Source organism: Aethalodelphis obliquidens, unplaced genomic scaffold (genome assembly GCF_003676395.1).
Source record: "Aethalodelphis obliquidens isolate GAN/ISIS:26980383/991018 unplaced genomic scaffold, ASM367639v1 scaffold7, whole genome shotgun sequence".
Lineage (NCBI taxonomy): Eukaryota > Metazoa > Chordata > Mammalia > Artiodactyla > Delphinidae > Aethalodelphis > Aethalodelphis obliquidens.
This window is the reverse complement of record NW_020837951.1, coordinates 44,693,905-44,712,301: the sequence shown is the minus strand read 5'-3', so window position 1 is coordinate 44,712,301 and position 18,397 is coordinate 44,693,905. Positions and strand designations below refer to the sequence as shown.

Sequence of the window (18,397 nt, the reverse complement as noted above, 5' to 3'; positions counted from 1 at the left end):
GACAAAGCACAGAGGTTCAGTAACTTGCTCAAGATCGTAGCTAGCGGTGGAGCAAAGAGGCTAATTCAGGTGAACTGGCTCCAAAGAAAGTACCAACAACCGGACTATGCCGAAATGCAAGAAATAAAATGTGCACCATAAATGGTACTTATTCACACACCACGTGTGCCAGTCCAAAAAATAGGTTAAGTGACAGGCAGTTTGAGGCTTGGCAGCCTTGCAAGAGACCAAGGCATGACCAGGGCCTCCACTCCTCTCCCTAACTCCCCAAGCTCCCGAGAACTTCCCATCGCGCTTGGGACTCAGGGCTTCGAGGCTGCGAGTCCTGGTAGCTGGAAGTAGAGGGTGGAGCGGAGGCGGGGGAGGCCGGGGGTAGTGGGGGAAGGTGGTTGGGACGCCGGCGTTTACCTTGACCTGCACTCTCATCGCTCCGGGAGTCCGGGGCGCTGCGCGCCGGGACGCGCAGAGGCGCAAATAGCGGCCTGGCACTTCTGCCGCCGCCACCGAGAGCCGCGACGACGTCCCGTCCCCTAGGTCTCCGCCGCCCAGATGTGGCCCTCTGCTCCGGACCGAGCCTTCTCTCCTACCCGCAGCCGACTCACGCCACGTCCGGTCTCTTCCGCCACCGACCCAGAGCGGAACCACAGAGCTGCCTCCTCTCCCGGGACGCGTCCCCACCGCCCTAAGCAGAATCCCCCGCCCCGTTAGGTTTCCGCTCGGATACCACCTCCGCGCTGGCCCCATTCCAGCTCCGGCAACCGGGCTGTGGGGCGTGCCCTTAAGTAAGTGTCCTACGGTAGCCGAACCCTCAGATATGTTAATCAGACCCGCGTGGAGACCACAGGACTTGAGCGCAGGTATTTCGTAAATCCCAGCTATGCCAGATCCTAGTTAGATATCTTGTGGCTGGCCCCACCTAAAGCACCCAGGGCCCTGGGCTCAGATCCGGTAAACCGCCTAAGGCGCTTTGCCCCGCCGGCTGGTAGCCCACCATACCTGTAAGCGCTCCTCCGCAGAGCGAGCTGTCATCCTGGACTTGCAGGCCCGCCGCCAAAGCCTTGTCTGAGCTTCTGACTTATGGAGTCAGATTGGGGCTCCACCTCCGCACGCTGCCTTTTACAGCCCTACAGATTTGTCTTTTGGCCTCAGTTACCTCCCGTGTAGAAAGGAGGTGATTGCGACCTTACCTGGATCAAAGAGTAGAGGAAGGGTCAAATGCGATTTTCATCATCATCATCACACCTGTATTTAATTGTACTGTTATTGTTGAGTCAGTGTGGTGCGGGGAGGACACAGGAGGTTTAACCTAACAACCAGCAGTTTACTAACTGGGAGTTACTGGGTGTTAGGTGACCTCTCTGGGCCTGGGTTTATCTACACAGCGGGAAGGATAGCAAACAAATCCCCTTTCCTCAGAGGCTATACTGAAATCCATAAAATACAATCAAAAGCTTTGTGATTTCTGTTATTTTCGGTGGGCTGCTCTGGCTAGTCGGTCTTGATTAAGGCTGTGGTCAGTTACTACAGGTGAATCCCAGTATGCTGGCAGAGGTGATGCTCACTTATTACAAGTGTTGTAATTAACAATGCTAGCCATTCGTCCCTGATTTCAAATTAGGACCACCTGTCCTTTTAGTCCATTCTGGACTTCTGCCCAGTGAGCTCACATTTGCTGACACTTTTTTCAGCCTGATTTCTTTATGTGGTTTTCATTTTTCTTTGTTAGAAAACTTGAACATCTCATATATGTATTAACATTTTGTTGTTGTTTGTTTTTCTATTAATCCATTGAATCTCATTCTCCTTGACCCAGCTCCCTCAAAATGTTAATGATCTGTGAGCAGTTAACAGATTCAGAAGCCCCCCTAAGGCAAGTAAGCACCTCTTGATTGGTGTTTCTCCATACATCTCCCCTGTTAGGTCTGTCACAGCACTAGAGACTGGGAACTCTCAGAAATCTGCAGACCCACCAAGAAGACTAGACGTTTGGAACTCAAGATTCTTAGGAGTGTTGGTGCACTGTAATTACCATCTTCCAGTTTAAACTCTTTGGTAAATTTACATGTTAGGATGGTCACATATTCTTTTCAGATCAAGCTTCAAGGCAGAGAGTCTAAAATATCAGGACAATTCCAGGGCTTAAGGTATCTGGTGTGCTAGTTTGCAAGCTGCCTTTGGTTCCCAGGCTGTATCAGAAACACCTGAGGCATTTGTTAAACGTGCAGATTCCCTAGCCGCCCCCACCCCACCTAGACCATCTGTATCAGAATGTCTGGGGTGGGGCCCAGGAATCTGTATCTTTCACAGGCGTCTCACACAACTTGAAAGCTTGCGTAAAAAAATCTCCTGGCCATAAATATACCTTTGCCAAGCGGCTAGCAATGAAATTTAAATTTTAGGGTGTTCATTAGTAGTCTAGTGTGGTTTAATTCAAGTCAACAAATATTTCCTGAACACAGACTGTTTGTCAGGCATCCTGCTGGGTGCTGGGAAAACAAAGATGAATACGGCATTGTCCAGTCTGCAAGGAGTTCGAGTTTATAGAGGGAGGAGGGACAATCAAAAGTGAAACTGTACCTGGGGCACCATTGGTAAGACTCATCAACATAAACAGAAATTCTCACTTGTTTGCCCTCCCTGATCCCTTTCTCCCTCTTCCCATTCTTTTCTCCTATGTTTTCTTCTTTATCAGATCTTCATTTTTTACCCTGAACATTGTAAATGTTTTATTCCTGATCTAACGTGGTTTTAAGACACTACTCTAAAGTTATTTTAAAGTCAACCTAATGATTTCAAAATGGAGGGAAACAGCTGATTTTTCAGCAGAGAAAAATGGGTATGAGAACATTTTTTTTATATGTGAAGATCTTTTTTGTTTGCTTTTGGTTTTTGCTGTGTTGCATGGCTTGCAGGGTCTTAGTTCCCCGACCAGGGATTGAACCCATGCCCTCACAGTGAAAGCACATAGTCTTAACCACTGTACCAGCAGGTAATTCCCTATATGTGAACATCTTGATGAGTCCCAGTTATCGGAGACTACTAAGGAATAGTTTCTAATATATGCACTCTTCTCCTAAAGAAAATCATTAGAAGCTTGGATTTGGTTTTGGTTCATTTTCATTTATTTGGATAGGGCTGAGGGTTGTTGGGGGAGTTGCACAGTAATACTTCCCAGCCTCTCTGGACAGCCCAGGGGGAGAAAACAGAGCAATAAATAACTATTTCTGGGACTTCCCTGGTGGTGCAGTGGTTAAGAATCCGCCTGCTAATGCAGAGGACATGGGTTCGAGCGCTGGTCCGGAAAGATCCCACATGCCGCAGAGCAACTAAGCCTGTGTGCCACAACTACTGAGCCTGCGCTCTAGAGCCTGCGTGCTACAGCTACTGAAGCCCCCGCACCTAGAGCCCGTGCTCCACAACAAGAGAAGCCATTGCAATGAGAATCCCATGCACCACAACAAAGAGTAGCCCCCACTCGCCGCACTCGCTGCAACTAGAGAAAGCCCACTTGCAGCAACGAAAACCCAATGCAGCCAAAAATAAATAAAATTAAAAAAAAGAAATTACTAACTGCATAAAAAAAAACAGAAAAAACAACTCTATTTCTTTGCACCAAGAAGAAAGAGTACCATGGGAAACTCTTGCCCAATGCATCATGGTATATTATTATCTCGTGTTCATGGTTTTCACTGTGGGTGGCCACCACAACTTTCAGAAGCATAAAGGAAACAAAATGAATGCAGTGGCATTCTAAAGTAGGTAATGGAAAGGATGATAAACCTAGAGGGCATTCCACAAGTGGGGGAAGTTTAAAGTTATGGGTTATTAATTTAAGATAAAGGTATACTGCCAGTAAGGAGGGATGAAATCCAGCCCTCCGATCCATTCCTGTGTGACTATTTCTGTTTTCAGACCTTCCCATTCAAACCCAAGGTATTGAGTTTGAATTCCATCCATTCATTCTCCTAAACTGCTACAAATCAAATTTCATTTTGAAAGGTAGCAATATATTTCCTTATGCCTACTGAATAAATGTTTTTCTAATTCAGTGCTTCTATGGGAGTATGCTCCCAATTTGCAATGAAAATGGATCATTTATCCTGTCACATAAGCAAAGATTAAAATACTCATGGGTTGGCAAGGGGAGAAATAGGAACCCTCAAATACTTTTGGTAAGAGTTTAAAATGATATCCTTTTTGAAGGCATTTTAGCCATCTGGATTCAAGGCATAACCTTTCCCATCACAATTCCAGTCCTAGAACTTCATACTTCAGAGATACACTAAGATATATATATATATAAGGATATACCTAGTAGCACCCTTTGTAATAAAGAAAGATTGCCAATAATCCAAACAGCCATTAATTAGCAGGTGCTTAAATAAATAAACTGTGGTGTGTGCATACCATAAAACACCATGCAGCTTTTAAAAGAATGAGTTAGATCTAAATGTACAGATATGGAAAAGGAAAATAGCAACTAGTAAAAGTAAGTATGATTCTATTTTTTTAAATTTATATGTGTAAGTTGGATTATTCACAGGAAAGTACTAGAAGAATATATGCCAAACTGTTAACAAGAGAAGACATACTTATACTAAAAAACTATTTGTTGCTTATCTGAAATTCAAATTTAACTGGGAGTTTTATCACACAAGATTGTTACACAAGCCTACACTGATGGCTTCAGGTAGCTATGGGTGCTGTTTGAAAGTGTGTATTACGAACATTGACACCGATCCTAGCCTCCTTTAGAACTGTGTCTTCACATGCAACTTTGAATGATTCTTAAAGAGAGGAAAGGAGGAAGATGAAGACTGACTGTAACAAAAATGCCAGGCACGCTGACAGATGGCATCATTTGAAGCTTCCTGAAAACAAGCACAGCAGATACTATAACTGGTTTACTGACCCTCTCATCCCAGCAGCATATCTCTTTGCAAGGTGATTTTGCAATAACCTCCCATGTAGAGGCCCAGTCTCTTCTTCACACCATTAATCTGAGCTGGACTTCTGGCCAGTAAAATGTGGCCAAAGTGAACATGGTTCAAGTTCCTGAGCATAGGACTCTAGTGGCCCTGCAGCTTCAGCCTTCACCCTGTTGTAACGCTGCCCTGAGAACACCATCCTGGAAGAAAGACCACTTGGAGAGACCAGCCAACCCTCAGAATCATGAGAAATAATGAACTGATGGTACTTTAAGCCACTAAATTTGGTGGTTACGTGTTGTGCTGCAATAGATAACTCAGTTTCTTTCCTCATTGTTTTCCTCATTTTTTCTGCACGAAATCTCTGTGAGGTTTCACTGAAGGTCAGAAATCTTCGTCGCGAATATCACCAGTCTCACAGCTACATGTAAAAGAATGAAATTAGAACACTCCCTAACACCATACACAAAAATAAACTCAAAATGGATTAAAGACCTAAATGTAAGGCCAGACCCTATAAAACTCTTAGAGGAAAACACAGGCAGAACACTCTATGACATACATCACAGCAAGATCCTTTTTGACCCACCTCCTAGAGAAATGGAAATAAAAACAAAAATAAACAAATGGGACCTAATGAAACTTAAAAGCTTTTGCACAGCAAAGAAACCATAAACAAGACGAAAAGACAACCCTCAGAATGGGAGAACATTTTTGCAAATGAAGCAACTGACAAAGGATTAATCTCCAAAATTTACAGGGAGCTCATGCAGCTCAAGATCAAAAAAACAAACCACTCAAGCCAAAAATGGGCAGAAGACCTAAATAGACATTTCTCCAGAGAAGATATACAGATTGCCAACAAGCACATGAAAAGATGCTCAACATCACTAATCACTAGAGAAATGCAAATCAGAACTACAATGAGGTATCACCTCACACCAGTCAGAATGGCCATCATCAAAAAATCTGCAAACAACAAATGCCAGAGAGGGTGTGGAGAAAAGGGAACCCTCTTGCACTGTTGGTGGGAATATAAATTGATACAGCCACTATGGAGAACAGTATGGAGTTTCCTTAAAAAGCTAAAAACAGAACTACCATATGACCCAGCAATCCCACTACTGGACACATACCCTGAGAAAACCATAATTCAAAAAGAGTCATGTAACACAATGTTCATAGCAGGTCTTTTTACAATAGCCAGGACATGGAAGCAACCTAAGTGTCCATCAACAGATGAATGGATAAAGAAGATGTGGCACATATATACAATGGAATATTACTCAGCCATAAAAAGAAACAAAATTGAATTATTTGTAGTGAGGTGGATGGACCTAGAGTCTGTCATACAGAGTGAAGTTAAGTCAGAAAGAGAAAAACAAATACTGTATGCTAACACGTATATATGGAACCCCCCCCCCCAAAAAAATGGTTCTGAAGAACCTAGGGGCAGGACAGGAACAAAGACGCAGATGTAGAGAATGGACTTGAAGACACGGGGAGGGGGAAGGGTAAGCTGAGATGAAGTGAGAGAGTGGCATGGACATATATACACTATCAAATGTAAAATAGATAGCTAGTGGGAAGCAGCCGCACAGCACAGGGAGATCAGCTCGGTAGAGGAGTGGGAATAGGGAGGGTGGGAGGGAGATGCAAGAGGGAGGCAATATGGGGATGTATGTATATGTATAGCTGATTCACTTTGTTATAAAGCAGAAACTAACACACCATTGTAAAGCAATTATACTCCAATAAAGATGTTAAGAATATATATATATATCACCAGTCTCACAGCTAATTAGGTGTGAAGCCAACAAAAATTTGAAAACAGATGTGTGTGGCTGTAAAAGTCCATTGTTTTCTGTACTCACACCTTGAACATAATGAGCATTCATTAAAAGTTTAGTTGGATGACTGTCTGAATCAGAACTTTTTGTTTTCGTTTTCGTTTTATTAATTATTTATTTGGCTGTGTCGGGTCTTAGTTGTGGCACGCTGGATCTTTGTTGCCTCATGCCAGCTCTTTTAGTCGCAGCATGTGAACTCTCAGTTGCATCATGCAGGATCTAGTTCCCTGACAAGGGACCAAACCCAGGCATAGGGACCTGGAGTCTTAACCACCGGACCACCAGGAAAGTCCCAGAACTTGATTTTTATTACTTGTATATATCAGAATTAAGAATATATTTATTGGGACTTCCCTGGTGGCGCAGTGGTTGAGACTCTGTGCTCCCAATGCAGGGGGCCCGGGTTCGATCTCTGGTGAAGGAACTAGATCCCACATGCATGCCACAACTAAGAGTTCACAGGCCACAACTAAGGAGCCTGTGTGCCGCAACTAAAGGAGCCCGCCTGCTGAAACTAAGACCCAGAGCAAGCAAAAAAAAAAGAATATATTTATTCAACAAGACATGTCTACTAGTAAGAAATTTTTAACCCTTAGTTCTTTTCTCTTGATTAAATTACTTGAAAGGAAACAGTATTCAACCTATTATGTTCTCCCTAAAATGTGAACCACAATTGTTCATCCTTGGAATAAGTACTCTAGTAGCTTAGGAATTGTGTTTCTCCATTTCAGGTGAGAAACTGAGAGACAGAAAAAATAAATGACTTAACCAGAAGGAACCAACTAATTGAACCCTCCATGCCTGACTCATTTATCTAATACTGTCTTTTTTATTTTTCTTAACTTTTTATTTTTTTTAAATTTATGATTATTTTGGCCACACAGAGTGGCATGCGGAACTTCCCCCACCGGGGATCGAACCCATGACCCTGCAGTGGAAGCATGGAGTCTTAACCACTGGACAACCGGGGAAGTCCAAGTTTTTATTTTTAAATGAATATAGTACAGCCTCACAGAAAGTTGCAAAACTCATTTATAGAGTCCCTTGAACTAAAATGAGAGTCTTTTTAAGTAGTTTATTTAATTAATTTATTTATTTAACTTTATTTATTTTTTGGCTGTGTTGGGGTCTTTGTTGCTGCACACGGGTTTTCTCTAGTTGCAGTGAGTGAGGGCTACTCTTCATTGCGGTGCGCGGGCTTCTCATTGCGGTGGCTTCTCTTGTTGCGGAGCACGGGTTCTAGGCACGCAGGCTTTCAGTAGTTGTGGTGCACGGGCTTTGTTGCTCCGCGGAATGTGGGATCTTCCCGCACCAGGGCTTGAACCCGTGTCCCCTGCAGTGGCAGGCAGGTTCTTAACCACTGCGCCACCAGGGAAGTCCCTTTTTAAGTATTTTAAATTATATATTTCCTCCTGAAATATTCTTTACATTTTCAGTGTGAGCCATGAATAAAGGAAGGAAGAAATATTACTAATTAGTAATAAATGGGCACTCACTGTACACTAGGCAATTTGATATATGCCTTATTTTTATTTAATACATTATTAACCACCATTTCATACAATCTGAGTTTCTGAAAAGCCAAAACTTGTCCAGAGTCAGAGGTTGAATGAGTGACAGAGCTGCAATTCCAAAGACAGTTTGTCTGACTCCAGGGCCCATGGTGTTTTCATCCTGTCAGAGTTCCTATCCAAAATAATTTCAACTTTCATTTACTAGTGAGGTTTTATTTTGTGATTATTTAATTTTTTTTAAATGTTACTTTGGTAAAAGTATTTATAAACCCTGGGCAAAGTCTTATTTTTTTCCAACTCTCAGTGTAGTAGCATGTCTGCATAGCAAAACAATCTGCACACTTCCATTACTGATGAGATCTTTCTATTACATCTTTCTCTAAACAAACTGCATGTAATTTACTTGATGATAAAGATGCTCAGACAAAACAAACTTTTTTTAAAAGAAAAAATATTTTAATTAAAAGAAAAAGATGCCCAAGCATTTCTGTAACATCCTTGAAGGTATAATAATTCAAACTTCTTTAAGACAAGGTCATCATCGGACTTCCCTGGTGGCACAGTGGTTAAGAATCCTCCTGCCAATGCAGGGGACACGGGTTCGAGCCCTGGGCCAGGAAGATCCCACACGCTGCAGAGCAACTAAGCCCACGTGCCACAACTACCGAGCCTGAGCTCTAGAGCCACAACTACTGAGTCCGTGTGCCGCAACTACTGAAGCCCGCGCACCTAGAGCCTGTGCTCTGCAACAAGTGAAGCCACCGCAACAAGAAGCCCGCATACCACAACGAAGAGTAGCCCCCACTCGCTGCAACTAGAGAAAATCCGCGTGCAGCAATGAAGACCCAATGCAACCAAAGATAAAATAAATAAATAAATAAAAATAAATATATATTTTAAAAAATCTTTAAAAAAAAAGGCAAGGTCATTATGCTTAGATATTAAATTCAGAATTGCTGCAATCCAACCACAAAATTTATTTAGTAATTTTAGGCTCTGATAAAATGGAGACTATCTTACTGACCTAAGAACAAAGTGCTGTCATAAAAGGCCTCATAACCCTATGACCCAGAAAGAGCACATCTCCTGCCCAAAAAACCCTAATATGATGAAAATTTACATAATAAGATATTTATATCAAAATTATATAACATAATACCTTAAGGATTTGTTAAAGTCTATTATTTGAGAAGTAATTAAGTAAGTTATCAGATGGGCAATTGTATAACTTAAAAAATGCCAACAATGAAGAGTATGCAAAGCCAAAAAGGGAGCTAGAACATTGTATGTACTGTATGAGTACAACTATGTCAAAGACCATATAGAAAGAAATCAGGAAGAAATGACTCCTTTTCATTTTTCCAAGTATTCTGTAATGAGACCTTATATTGAAAATAATTTTTAAATTAATTTAAAATTAAAATCCTATATATCTTGGAATGACTTACAGGATTAGTGTGTCTGAAATTCCAATATTACACTTTTACTGATCATTTATTCTTCCTGACTTAATAAAACATGCATTTCACTCACTTCCCAGGCCCTTTGAGCCCACAAGTTAAGGACCAAGGCTATTTTTATTTTCTTTTAATGTTTTATGATTTGTGTATTACACTGACTAACCTGGTGCTTCTTTTTTGTTTTTTTTTTAAAGCCTGGTGCTTCCTAACCACATAGTCTACGATAATCTTGTTTTAGCTACAGCTGTTTAACTGAACACACAACAGTGATATGCCAACTTCTTCTTTGCCAAGAAAATGTGTGTACCACTATTTTATCTATACTTATGAAGATCAAGATAAATGAAGAAAGCGTAACATAAGAATAAGAACAATCCTATGTGAATTTCAGCACGGAATCTATGTGTCATCATAATGTATGAAGTTTCTCATTGACCTTTCACGGTAGTGACACAAGAACACAGATTGCATTTTGCAAGCATGTAAAGGCCTAATGTTCCTATATCTAAGCCACTAACATGTAAGCCAAAAAAAAATGTATATTTCTCTCCCTAACTTTTTGTCTGCCTGGTATTCAATATTTTGAAAGTATAAGTGATCAGTTTTATATGCAATTTCACGAACATGCCCAAAGGCCAAAAACCTTTGTCACTATAACCACTTTGAACTAACTCAAGATCATTCCTCCACAGAGCTCAGAATTCATCACATTTATTATTCTGTGAATCGCAAAATCCCTGTGGAGATGGGGAAAGGAAAAAATAGCTTTAATTTCATAAGTAAAGGCAGATCTCATAGTAGAGAATTATCAACTAATGTGGTAAAAATTGACCAGTCTATTTGTGGCACCTCCCAGACATGGCATCCCATAGCTCCACATGCTCTAGTCAACTGCCACTTGAACATCCTCTGCCACCAGTGTCCAGTCTTTATTGCCCAATGGAAAGAGGAATTGTGGAACACTAATAATTCCCCAAAATAAAAGTTTCTATTTCTCTAATCATCCTCCATTCTGTTTATTCTCCCCACCCATCTTACCTTATTAAAGCCTATAACAGAATTGCCTCCTGATCATGATGTATACTAAGAAGACAGTGCCCACTAGCCATCCAGATGTAACATCCCTTCTATTGTGGTGCTATTGTCAAGTTTCTACCATCCTTCCTGTTATTAGTTAAATCATGCCCCCCACCAAACAAAGATATATTAGTGTACTAATCCCCAGTACTTCAGAATGTGACCTTATCTGGAGATATGGTCTTTACGGAGGCAATCAAGATAAATGAGGTCATTAGGATGGACTCTAAGCCAATATGACTAGTGTCCTTATAAAAAGGGGAAATTTGGACATAGAGACATGCAGAGAGGAGAGATGATGTGAAGATACAGGAAAAAGACAACCTTCTTCAGCCACGGAGAGAAGTCTGGAACAGATCTTTCCCTCATAGTCTTCAGAAAGAACTGACCCTGCTGACACCTTGATTTTGGACTTCTAACTTCCAAAACTGCAAGACAATAAAATTTCCATTGTTTAAGCCATCCTTTTGTGGCAGCCCTCGCAAACTAATACACTTCCCTACCATTTATATTCATGGAAGTTCTCCTAAATCCTTTTTTTTTTTTTTTTTTTTTTTTGCGGTACACGGGCCTCTCATCGTTGTGGCCTCTCCCGTTGCGGAGCACAGGCTCGGGATGCGCAGGCTCAGTGGCCGTGGCTCACGGGCCCAGCCACTCCGCTGCATGTGGGGTCCTCCCGGACCGGGGCACAAACCCATGTCCCCTGCATCGGCAGGCGGACTCTCAACCACTGCGCCACCAGGGAAGCCCCTAAATCCATTTTTTTAACGAAGGGCATCATGACTCCCTGTTGGCCTGAGATAGATTAAGATTGTGCCTCTTGCATAAACATAAATATTAGTAGCACCTCTTTTATTCTCAAAAGTGCCCAGGTTTATATAGTCATCCTACCTCTCATGCCACCCACATCCTTCCTACACCCCACTTCCATTCAGCCAGGAGGTTCTTTCCAATCACTTTAGTATCTCTGATTATTACAGACCTCCTTTGGTACAATGACAAAAGGGATATTCATTTAAAAGCTTTCATCAATTTTTGTTTTGTTTTGACTAGATTTTACACCCTGTAAAGATAGGAACTGCTTCTTTCTCACTTTTGCTTCACTTAGCATTGACATGGTCCAGCATGCAAGAAATGTTTATACAAAAACATTAAATTGAAGTAGGAACTTTACCTTTACTAAAATATCATATTTGTTCCAAATTAACCTCTCAAAGTTATCAAGAAATAGATGCAAATTGCTAATTATCTCTATTTTATGGGACTGAGGAATTCTCATTTTTTTAAAGCATTAAGAATAAGCAAGTTGAAGCATTTTAGCTTTTTATGGCATTAGTATGCTTAGGCCAGCATGATTGTATCTACAGGGAGAAATCAAATATATTGCACATGTATTAGTATCATGCTCCCATAAATATTCTACAAAGTTGTAATAGCATAATGGAAATCAAAAACTACAAAAGAAGATGATTACTGCAAGTAATGCAATCATCACTGAGATAAGGAGAGATTAGAAGACAAATATTTCATGTGGGTTTGTAGACCGTATTTAAAGGGCATGGCATAAGTATTTATAAGTATCTATAGACTTAAAGTCCCATCTAGGACAGCATAGAGAGGACCTAAGAAGCCTAAACACTGCTGTTTGACGCTCTGGGCAGAAATGGAAAATGATCTGTGAACATGCCTTAACATGCATGGTTTTCAGTATAACTTATTCCAGAATGGTGATGTAAACCCAGGGCTTAAAGGACTTATGGCTCAGTAGCCATCAGGCTCCTTTCTTGACTCTGGCAGGACCCTGCCCAAAGGTGTCAATGGTAGCTTTGTATTTCATTGCAGGAACCAAGGAAAGGATAGCATCTGTGCATTCCCAGAGTAAACCTCTCCTCTGTAAAGTTCTGAATTGTGTACATGCCTGTGCCCACTCAGAAGGTTCCTACCTTTCCAGGTACCTGTTACTGTACTTGGAAACCACCTTGCTTCTGCCCTGTGGAGCACATTGCTCCATATTCTACCTCCTCTCCTGCCAACCATATTGGGAACTGCTTGAAAAACCTGCATGCACCTCTTTCATTCCAGAGCACTCTAATTTTTGTGGTCATAAAAGCAATGCATCCCAGTTGTAGAGAATTTGGAAAATTCAGAAAGATACAAAAGAAACAGAGAGAGTGAGGATGAGGGAGAGGGAGAGAGAGAAAGAGAGAAAATATGAAGAATGAATCACTGGTAATTCCACCTCTCAGAGACAATCACTGTATTATTCTGGTGTATTTCCTTTAAGGAGCTCTCTTTTCAGTATTTCTCTGCCTAGCTCTCCTAACAGCTCCTTTGTCTGCACTTCCTCTGTCACCTCTTACAGAACTGATAGTTAAGTGGGTGAATACTTGAATTAGGAAAGATTTTATTTTGTGTGATTAAAAGTACAAAAAAGGGGCTTTTCCTTTAATATTACCCATTGTATGCAGTGGGAGTTTGTAGCAAGAGGACTCCTATTAAGATAGAAGCCCATCTGACATAGCAGAGAATCCTCCTCCCTAACTCTCAGAAACCCAACCACTACCACGATGTACAGCAATGATCAGTATTGTTCTGTAAAGAGATTAGTTATATTTTGAGTTATGTGGCCCAGAGATAGGCCAGGGAACCCATAATCTATGTACCTCTGTTTCCATGAGAAAACCTGTTCTGGGTTCCAACTACTTATTTACAAACTAGTTCACAGAAAACAAATGGTTTCTAGGAGGGAGACTGCCTATGTTTGGATCACTGGAATAAGAGAACAGGAGTGACAGATGAATGGATAAAGAAGATGTGGTAAATATACACAATGGAATACTACTCAGCCATAAAAAGAGCGAAATAATGCCATTTGCAGCAACATGGATGCAACCAGAGATTATCATACTAAGTGAAGTAAGTCAGAAAGAGAAAGACAAACCATATGATATCACTTATATGTAGACTCTAAAATATAACACAAATGAACCTATCTATGAAACAGAATCACAGGCATAGAGAACAGACTGCTGGCTGCCGGGGGAGAGGGTTGGTGGAGGGATGGAGTGGGAGGTTGTGGGTAGCAGACTTAAGCTTTTATATATAGAATGGATAAACAACATGGTCCTACTGTATAGCACAGAGAAGAATATTCAATATCCTATGATAAACCATAATGGAAAAGAATATTTTTTAAAAAGAGCATGTGTGTATATATACATATACATATATATATATATATGGATAACTGAATCACTTTGTTGTTCAGCAGTAATTAACACAACATTGTAAATCAACTATACTTCAATTAAAAAAAAGAGAGGGAGGGCTTCCCTGGTGGCGCAGTGGTTGAGAGTCTGCCTGCCGATGCAGGGGACGCGGGTTCGTGCCCCAGTCCGGGAAGATCCCACATGCCGCGGAGCAGCTGGGCCCGTGAGCCACGGCCGCTGAGCCTGCGCGTCCGGAGCCTGTGCTCCGCAACGGGAGAGGACACAACAGTGAGAGGCCCGCGTACCGCAAAAAAAAAAAAAAAAAAAAAAGAGAGAGAGAGAACAGGAGTAAGTGCTTGGGTAACATTTGTGAAGAGGAGGTAACAAGCCAACCTCCAGTGAGGAAAGCAGTGTGGTTAATTTGCATAGGGGATGCCTAAGAGTTGGAAGAACAAGAAAGAGGACAGTTCTTCAAAGTAACTGCCCTGTGAGGCTTTGTTTATCTCTAGCTTTCTTTTCTCATTCCTCTTGTCTATTGAACTCATTTATCAAAACTCAGCTCCATGGAAAGGTGTGCATGTAAAACTGGTGAAATGTGGAAAAGAGCTGTAGGTTGTCTCAATGTCGGTATGCCGGTTTGGGTATTGTACTCAAGTTATATAAGACGTTACTATTGGGAGAACCTGGGGGGGGTGGTACCTGGGACCTCTTTGTACTATTTTTGCTACTTCCTGTGCGTCTATAATTATTTCAAAAGGAAAACTTAGCTCCAGAGCTTGCTCAGCACACAACCTTGCCTGACAATTGGATTCACATCACCTTCCAACTGCTTTGGCTTATTGTCCCTTCACGTAATTTTCATACTGCATCTTGCCCACTTTCTAATTATCTGTGCCACATCACTTAGCATACGTGTATATTTACGTTGTACTGCATATGTTTATATATGTTTACATACATTGAGATAAACACACAAGATATAATATATATAATACATCTTGTTCACTAGCTGGTTCATATGTATATATACGGTGAATCTCCACAAGACTGTAAGCTCTTTCTTTGTACTTCCTTCCTTGATACCCCCAGGGCACCCCACTGCTAATTGCATGGTAGGTACTCAACAAATACTACTTAAACAACTGAAAAAGCAAGAAATACTAAAGGAAAAAAAATAGTTAAAACACTTGACGAAGTTTTTCTTTTTTAAACAATATAGTTTGGTGCCCAGGAAACATTTGCTAGTCCAAGATTAGAGTTTAAAGGCTGTAGAAGCCTGTACCTCTGTCTCCTTTAATCTTGGTTACCACCGTAAACAGGCAGTTATCAGCTGAGAAGCACAAAGGTTAGTCACAGGTGCGTTGTTTTAACACTCGCCATAAAGTCTCTGTGAGTTCATTGAAGGAAATGCTGAAGAAGCACTTTGCTAACTCCAGAATCCACCCTTCCCTAGGTAATCTTGTCTGAATCAAAGGGTGAACAGGTTTGTTTAAGCTGAAAAGTTGGGTGAAAAAACCAAACAGGTAAATTTTAAACTTTATGAAAAATGTGTACCTTCAAAATCAATATGAATGGTATCTCCACATTGAGAAATTAGAAACATATCTGCTGACTTAATAGAGAATATTCTTAGAAAAGTTACCTTCTGATTTAAACTGCTATTTACAGGCTAAAATATACGGGTTGTCGCCTAGAAATAGGAACTGACTTTATACAGTTGACCATTGAACAATATGGGTTTGAACAGTGTGGGTTCACTTATACGCAGATATTTTTCAATAAATACAATAGAATTTTAAAAAATATTTTTCACAATTTGGAAAAATATGCAGAGGAAATGCGTGGCCTAAAATATTGAAAAATTAAGAAAAAGGCATGTCATGAATGAGTAAAAAATATGTAGATACTAGTCTATTCCTACATAGGCATAAGGTGAGTGACATTTAATATAAAATTAATAATGTGTTAGTTTTCTTACTGTTTTATAAGCTTTCAAAGAATTACATTACTATACAGGATGCCTGTCCCTCCTGTACTTGGAGAAACTGCATATCAGCCTGTTATCACAGGTAAGTGGTTTTTTAAAAATGTAATAATGTTTCCAATACTGTGTTATAAATAAGACTGTAATACTACATGCCACAAAAATTTTATAATGATTTATTCATTAGTATATAGGCTACTCTACCATGAAGCAATCTTATTGATTACACAAAGCTACCATTAAAGCAAACACATTGCTGCTTCTTCGTTATCAAAGCATGAATCGTTTTATCTGTTAAAAAATATGAATTTCTTTTTCACATCATCTTTTCATTTTTGATGTCTAGTATTAGTAACATGTATAACATCTACAGTGTTTTGTATTACATACAATATTAATGTAGGTACTGACAAGTAACTCACCTTGTAAACAGAGGACATAAACTTAAGTATAGTACTGTAAATGTATTTTCTATGATTTTCTTAATAACATTTTTTAATCTAGCTTACTTTATTGTAAGAAAACAGTATATAATACTTATACAAAATATGTCTTAACCGAGTGTTAATGTTACTGGTAGGGCTTCCAGTTAGGTTTTTGAGGAGTCAAAAGTTATATGTGATTTTCTACTGTGAGGGGAATCAGCACACCTAACCCCCATGTTGTTTAAGGGCACTATGTGATAGTAGATATATTATCCACAAAAATAAAATATTTAGTGAAATAAACAAAGATCAGAATATGTGTATGGTATTCTTTTTCTTAAGTTTATTTTGTATTTTAGTAACTTTTTATAATAATCAAAGTAAAAGCCACACAATTTTGAAATTTAGAAAATATGGCAATGTAAAGAGAAAAGATCGTTTTTAATTGAAGTATAATTGATTTACAACATTGTGTTAGTTTCAGGTGTACAGCAAAGTGATTCAGTTATTTTTTTTTTCAGATTATATTCCACTGTAGGTAGGATATTGAATATAATTCCCTGTTGTGCATGGTATTCTAATTCTACCACTTATACTTTTAAATGAGAGGAAATTTTATACACATTTATATTTATATATACATATACACATACATACGTGTATGTGTGTGATTTTATATACATGAGATCTCTCTGGATAGATACACAAGAAGCAGGTGACAACGGCTACTTCTAGGGAAGAAAATTACTAGTAGATGAGTTGGGAAGATTGATTTTTTCACTATAAAAAATTTTCCACTGTTTTGAGTATTTTACCATATGGATGTATTATCTTTAGAGATGTTGTTTTATCTTTTTATTGTAAAATAAAACACAGGTAGAGAAAAACCACATGAAACAATGTCTCAGTAAATTATTAAAAGGTAAACACTTTCATTTACCTTGACACCAGGTCAAAAAATAAAACTTTGCCAGCCACCCAGAAGCCTCTCCATGTGCCCCATCTCAATCACAGACTGTCCCCACCCTTTCCAAAAGTAACTACTATCTTGGCTTTTAGAGTAATCATTTACTTCCACTATCCTGCTTTGATAACTTCCCTTGCACTTCTTTATAATTTTATCAATCAAGTGTGCATCCCTAGCTGCTATAGTTACTCTTGCCCATTTTTAATTTCTAAATTGGTCTTTTATGTCTCTTGTAAGGTGTAGTTTTCTAAATTTTTTCTACTGTGAACTCATGAACTTACGCATATCTAATGGGTTTCAGATTGCGGGAGCCAGAGTCCAGGATGGCCCCCAGTGATCCCTGCCTTCTGGAAGTCACACCTTTATATGGTCCCCTCCCATACTGGACAAGGGTTGGTCTGTGTAACCAATAAATTACAGGCATACCTCAGAGATATTGCAGGTTGGGTTCCAGACCACAACAATAACGAGAATATTGCAATGAGAATATTGCAATAAAGCTCCAAAAGGAGCTTTCTGGTTTCCCAGTACCTACAAGTTATATTTACACTATACTGCAGTCTATTAAGTGTGCAACGGCATTGTCTAAAAAAATGTACATATCTTAATTTTAAAATACATTATTGCTAAAAATTTCTAACCATTATCTAAGGCTTTAGCGAGCCCTAATCTTTTACTGGTGGAGGGTCTTGCCTCGATGTTGATGACTGCTGACTAATCAGGGTGTTGTTTGCTGAAGATTGGGGTAGCTTTGGTCAACCCAACCCATTTCTTAAAATAAGACAACAATGAATGTTGCTGTGTTGATTGACACTTCCTTTCATGAACAATTTCTCTCTAGCATGCATTGATCTTTGGTAGCATTTTACCATAGTAGAACTTCTTTCAAAATTGAAGTCAGTCCTCTCAAACCCTGCTGCTGCTTTATCAACTAAGTTTATGTAATATTCTAAATCCTTTGTTGTCATTTCAACAATCTTCAC

The 18,397-nt window shown here is 39.9% G+C and overlaps 1 protein-coding gene across 1 annotated transcript in view; it reads right to left on the bottom strand.

Moving 5' to 3' along the window:
- The window catches only part of TRPM6 (transient receptor potential cation channel subfamily M member 6), a 192,901-nt gene that overhangs the window by 137,235 nt on the left and 37,269 nt on the right, over window positions 1-18,397 (bottom strand). The window contains exon 3 of the mRNA XM_027105679.1: window positions 997-1,187. Within this exon, the coding sequence (XP_026961480.1) occupies window positions 997-1,029 (33 nt within the window). The 5' untranslated portion in view covers window positions 1,030-1,187. The remainder of the gene's footprint in view (window positions 1-996; window positions 1,188-18,397) is intronic.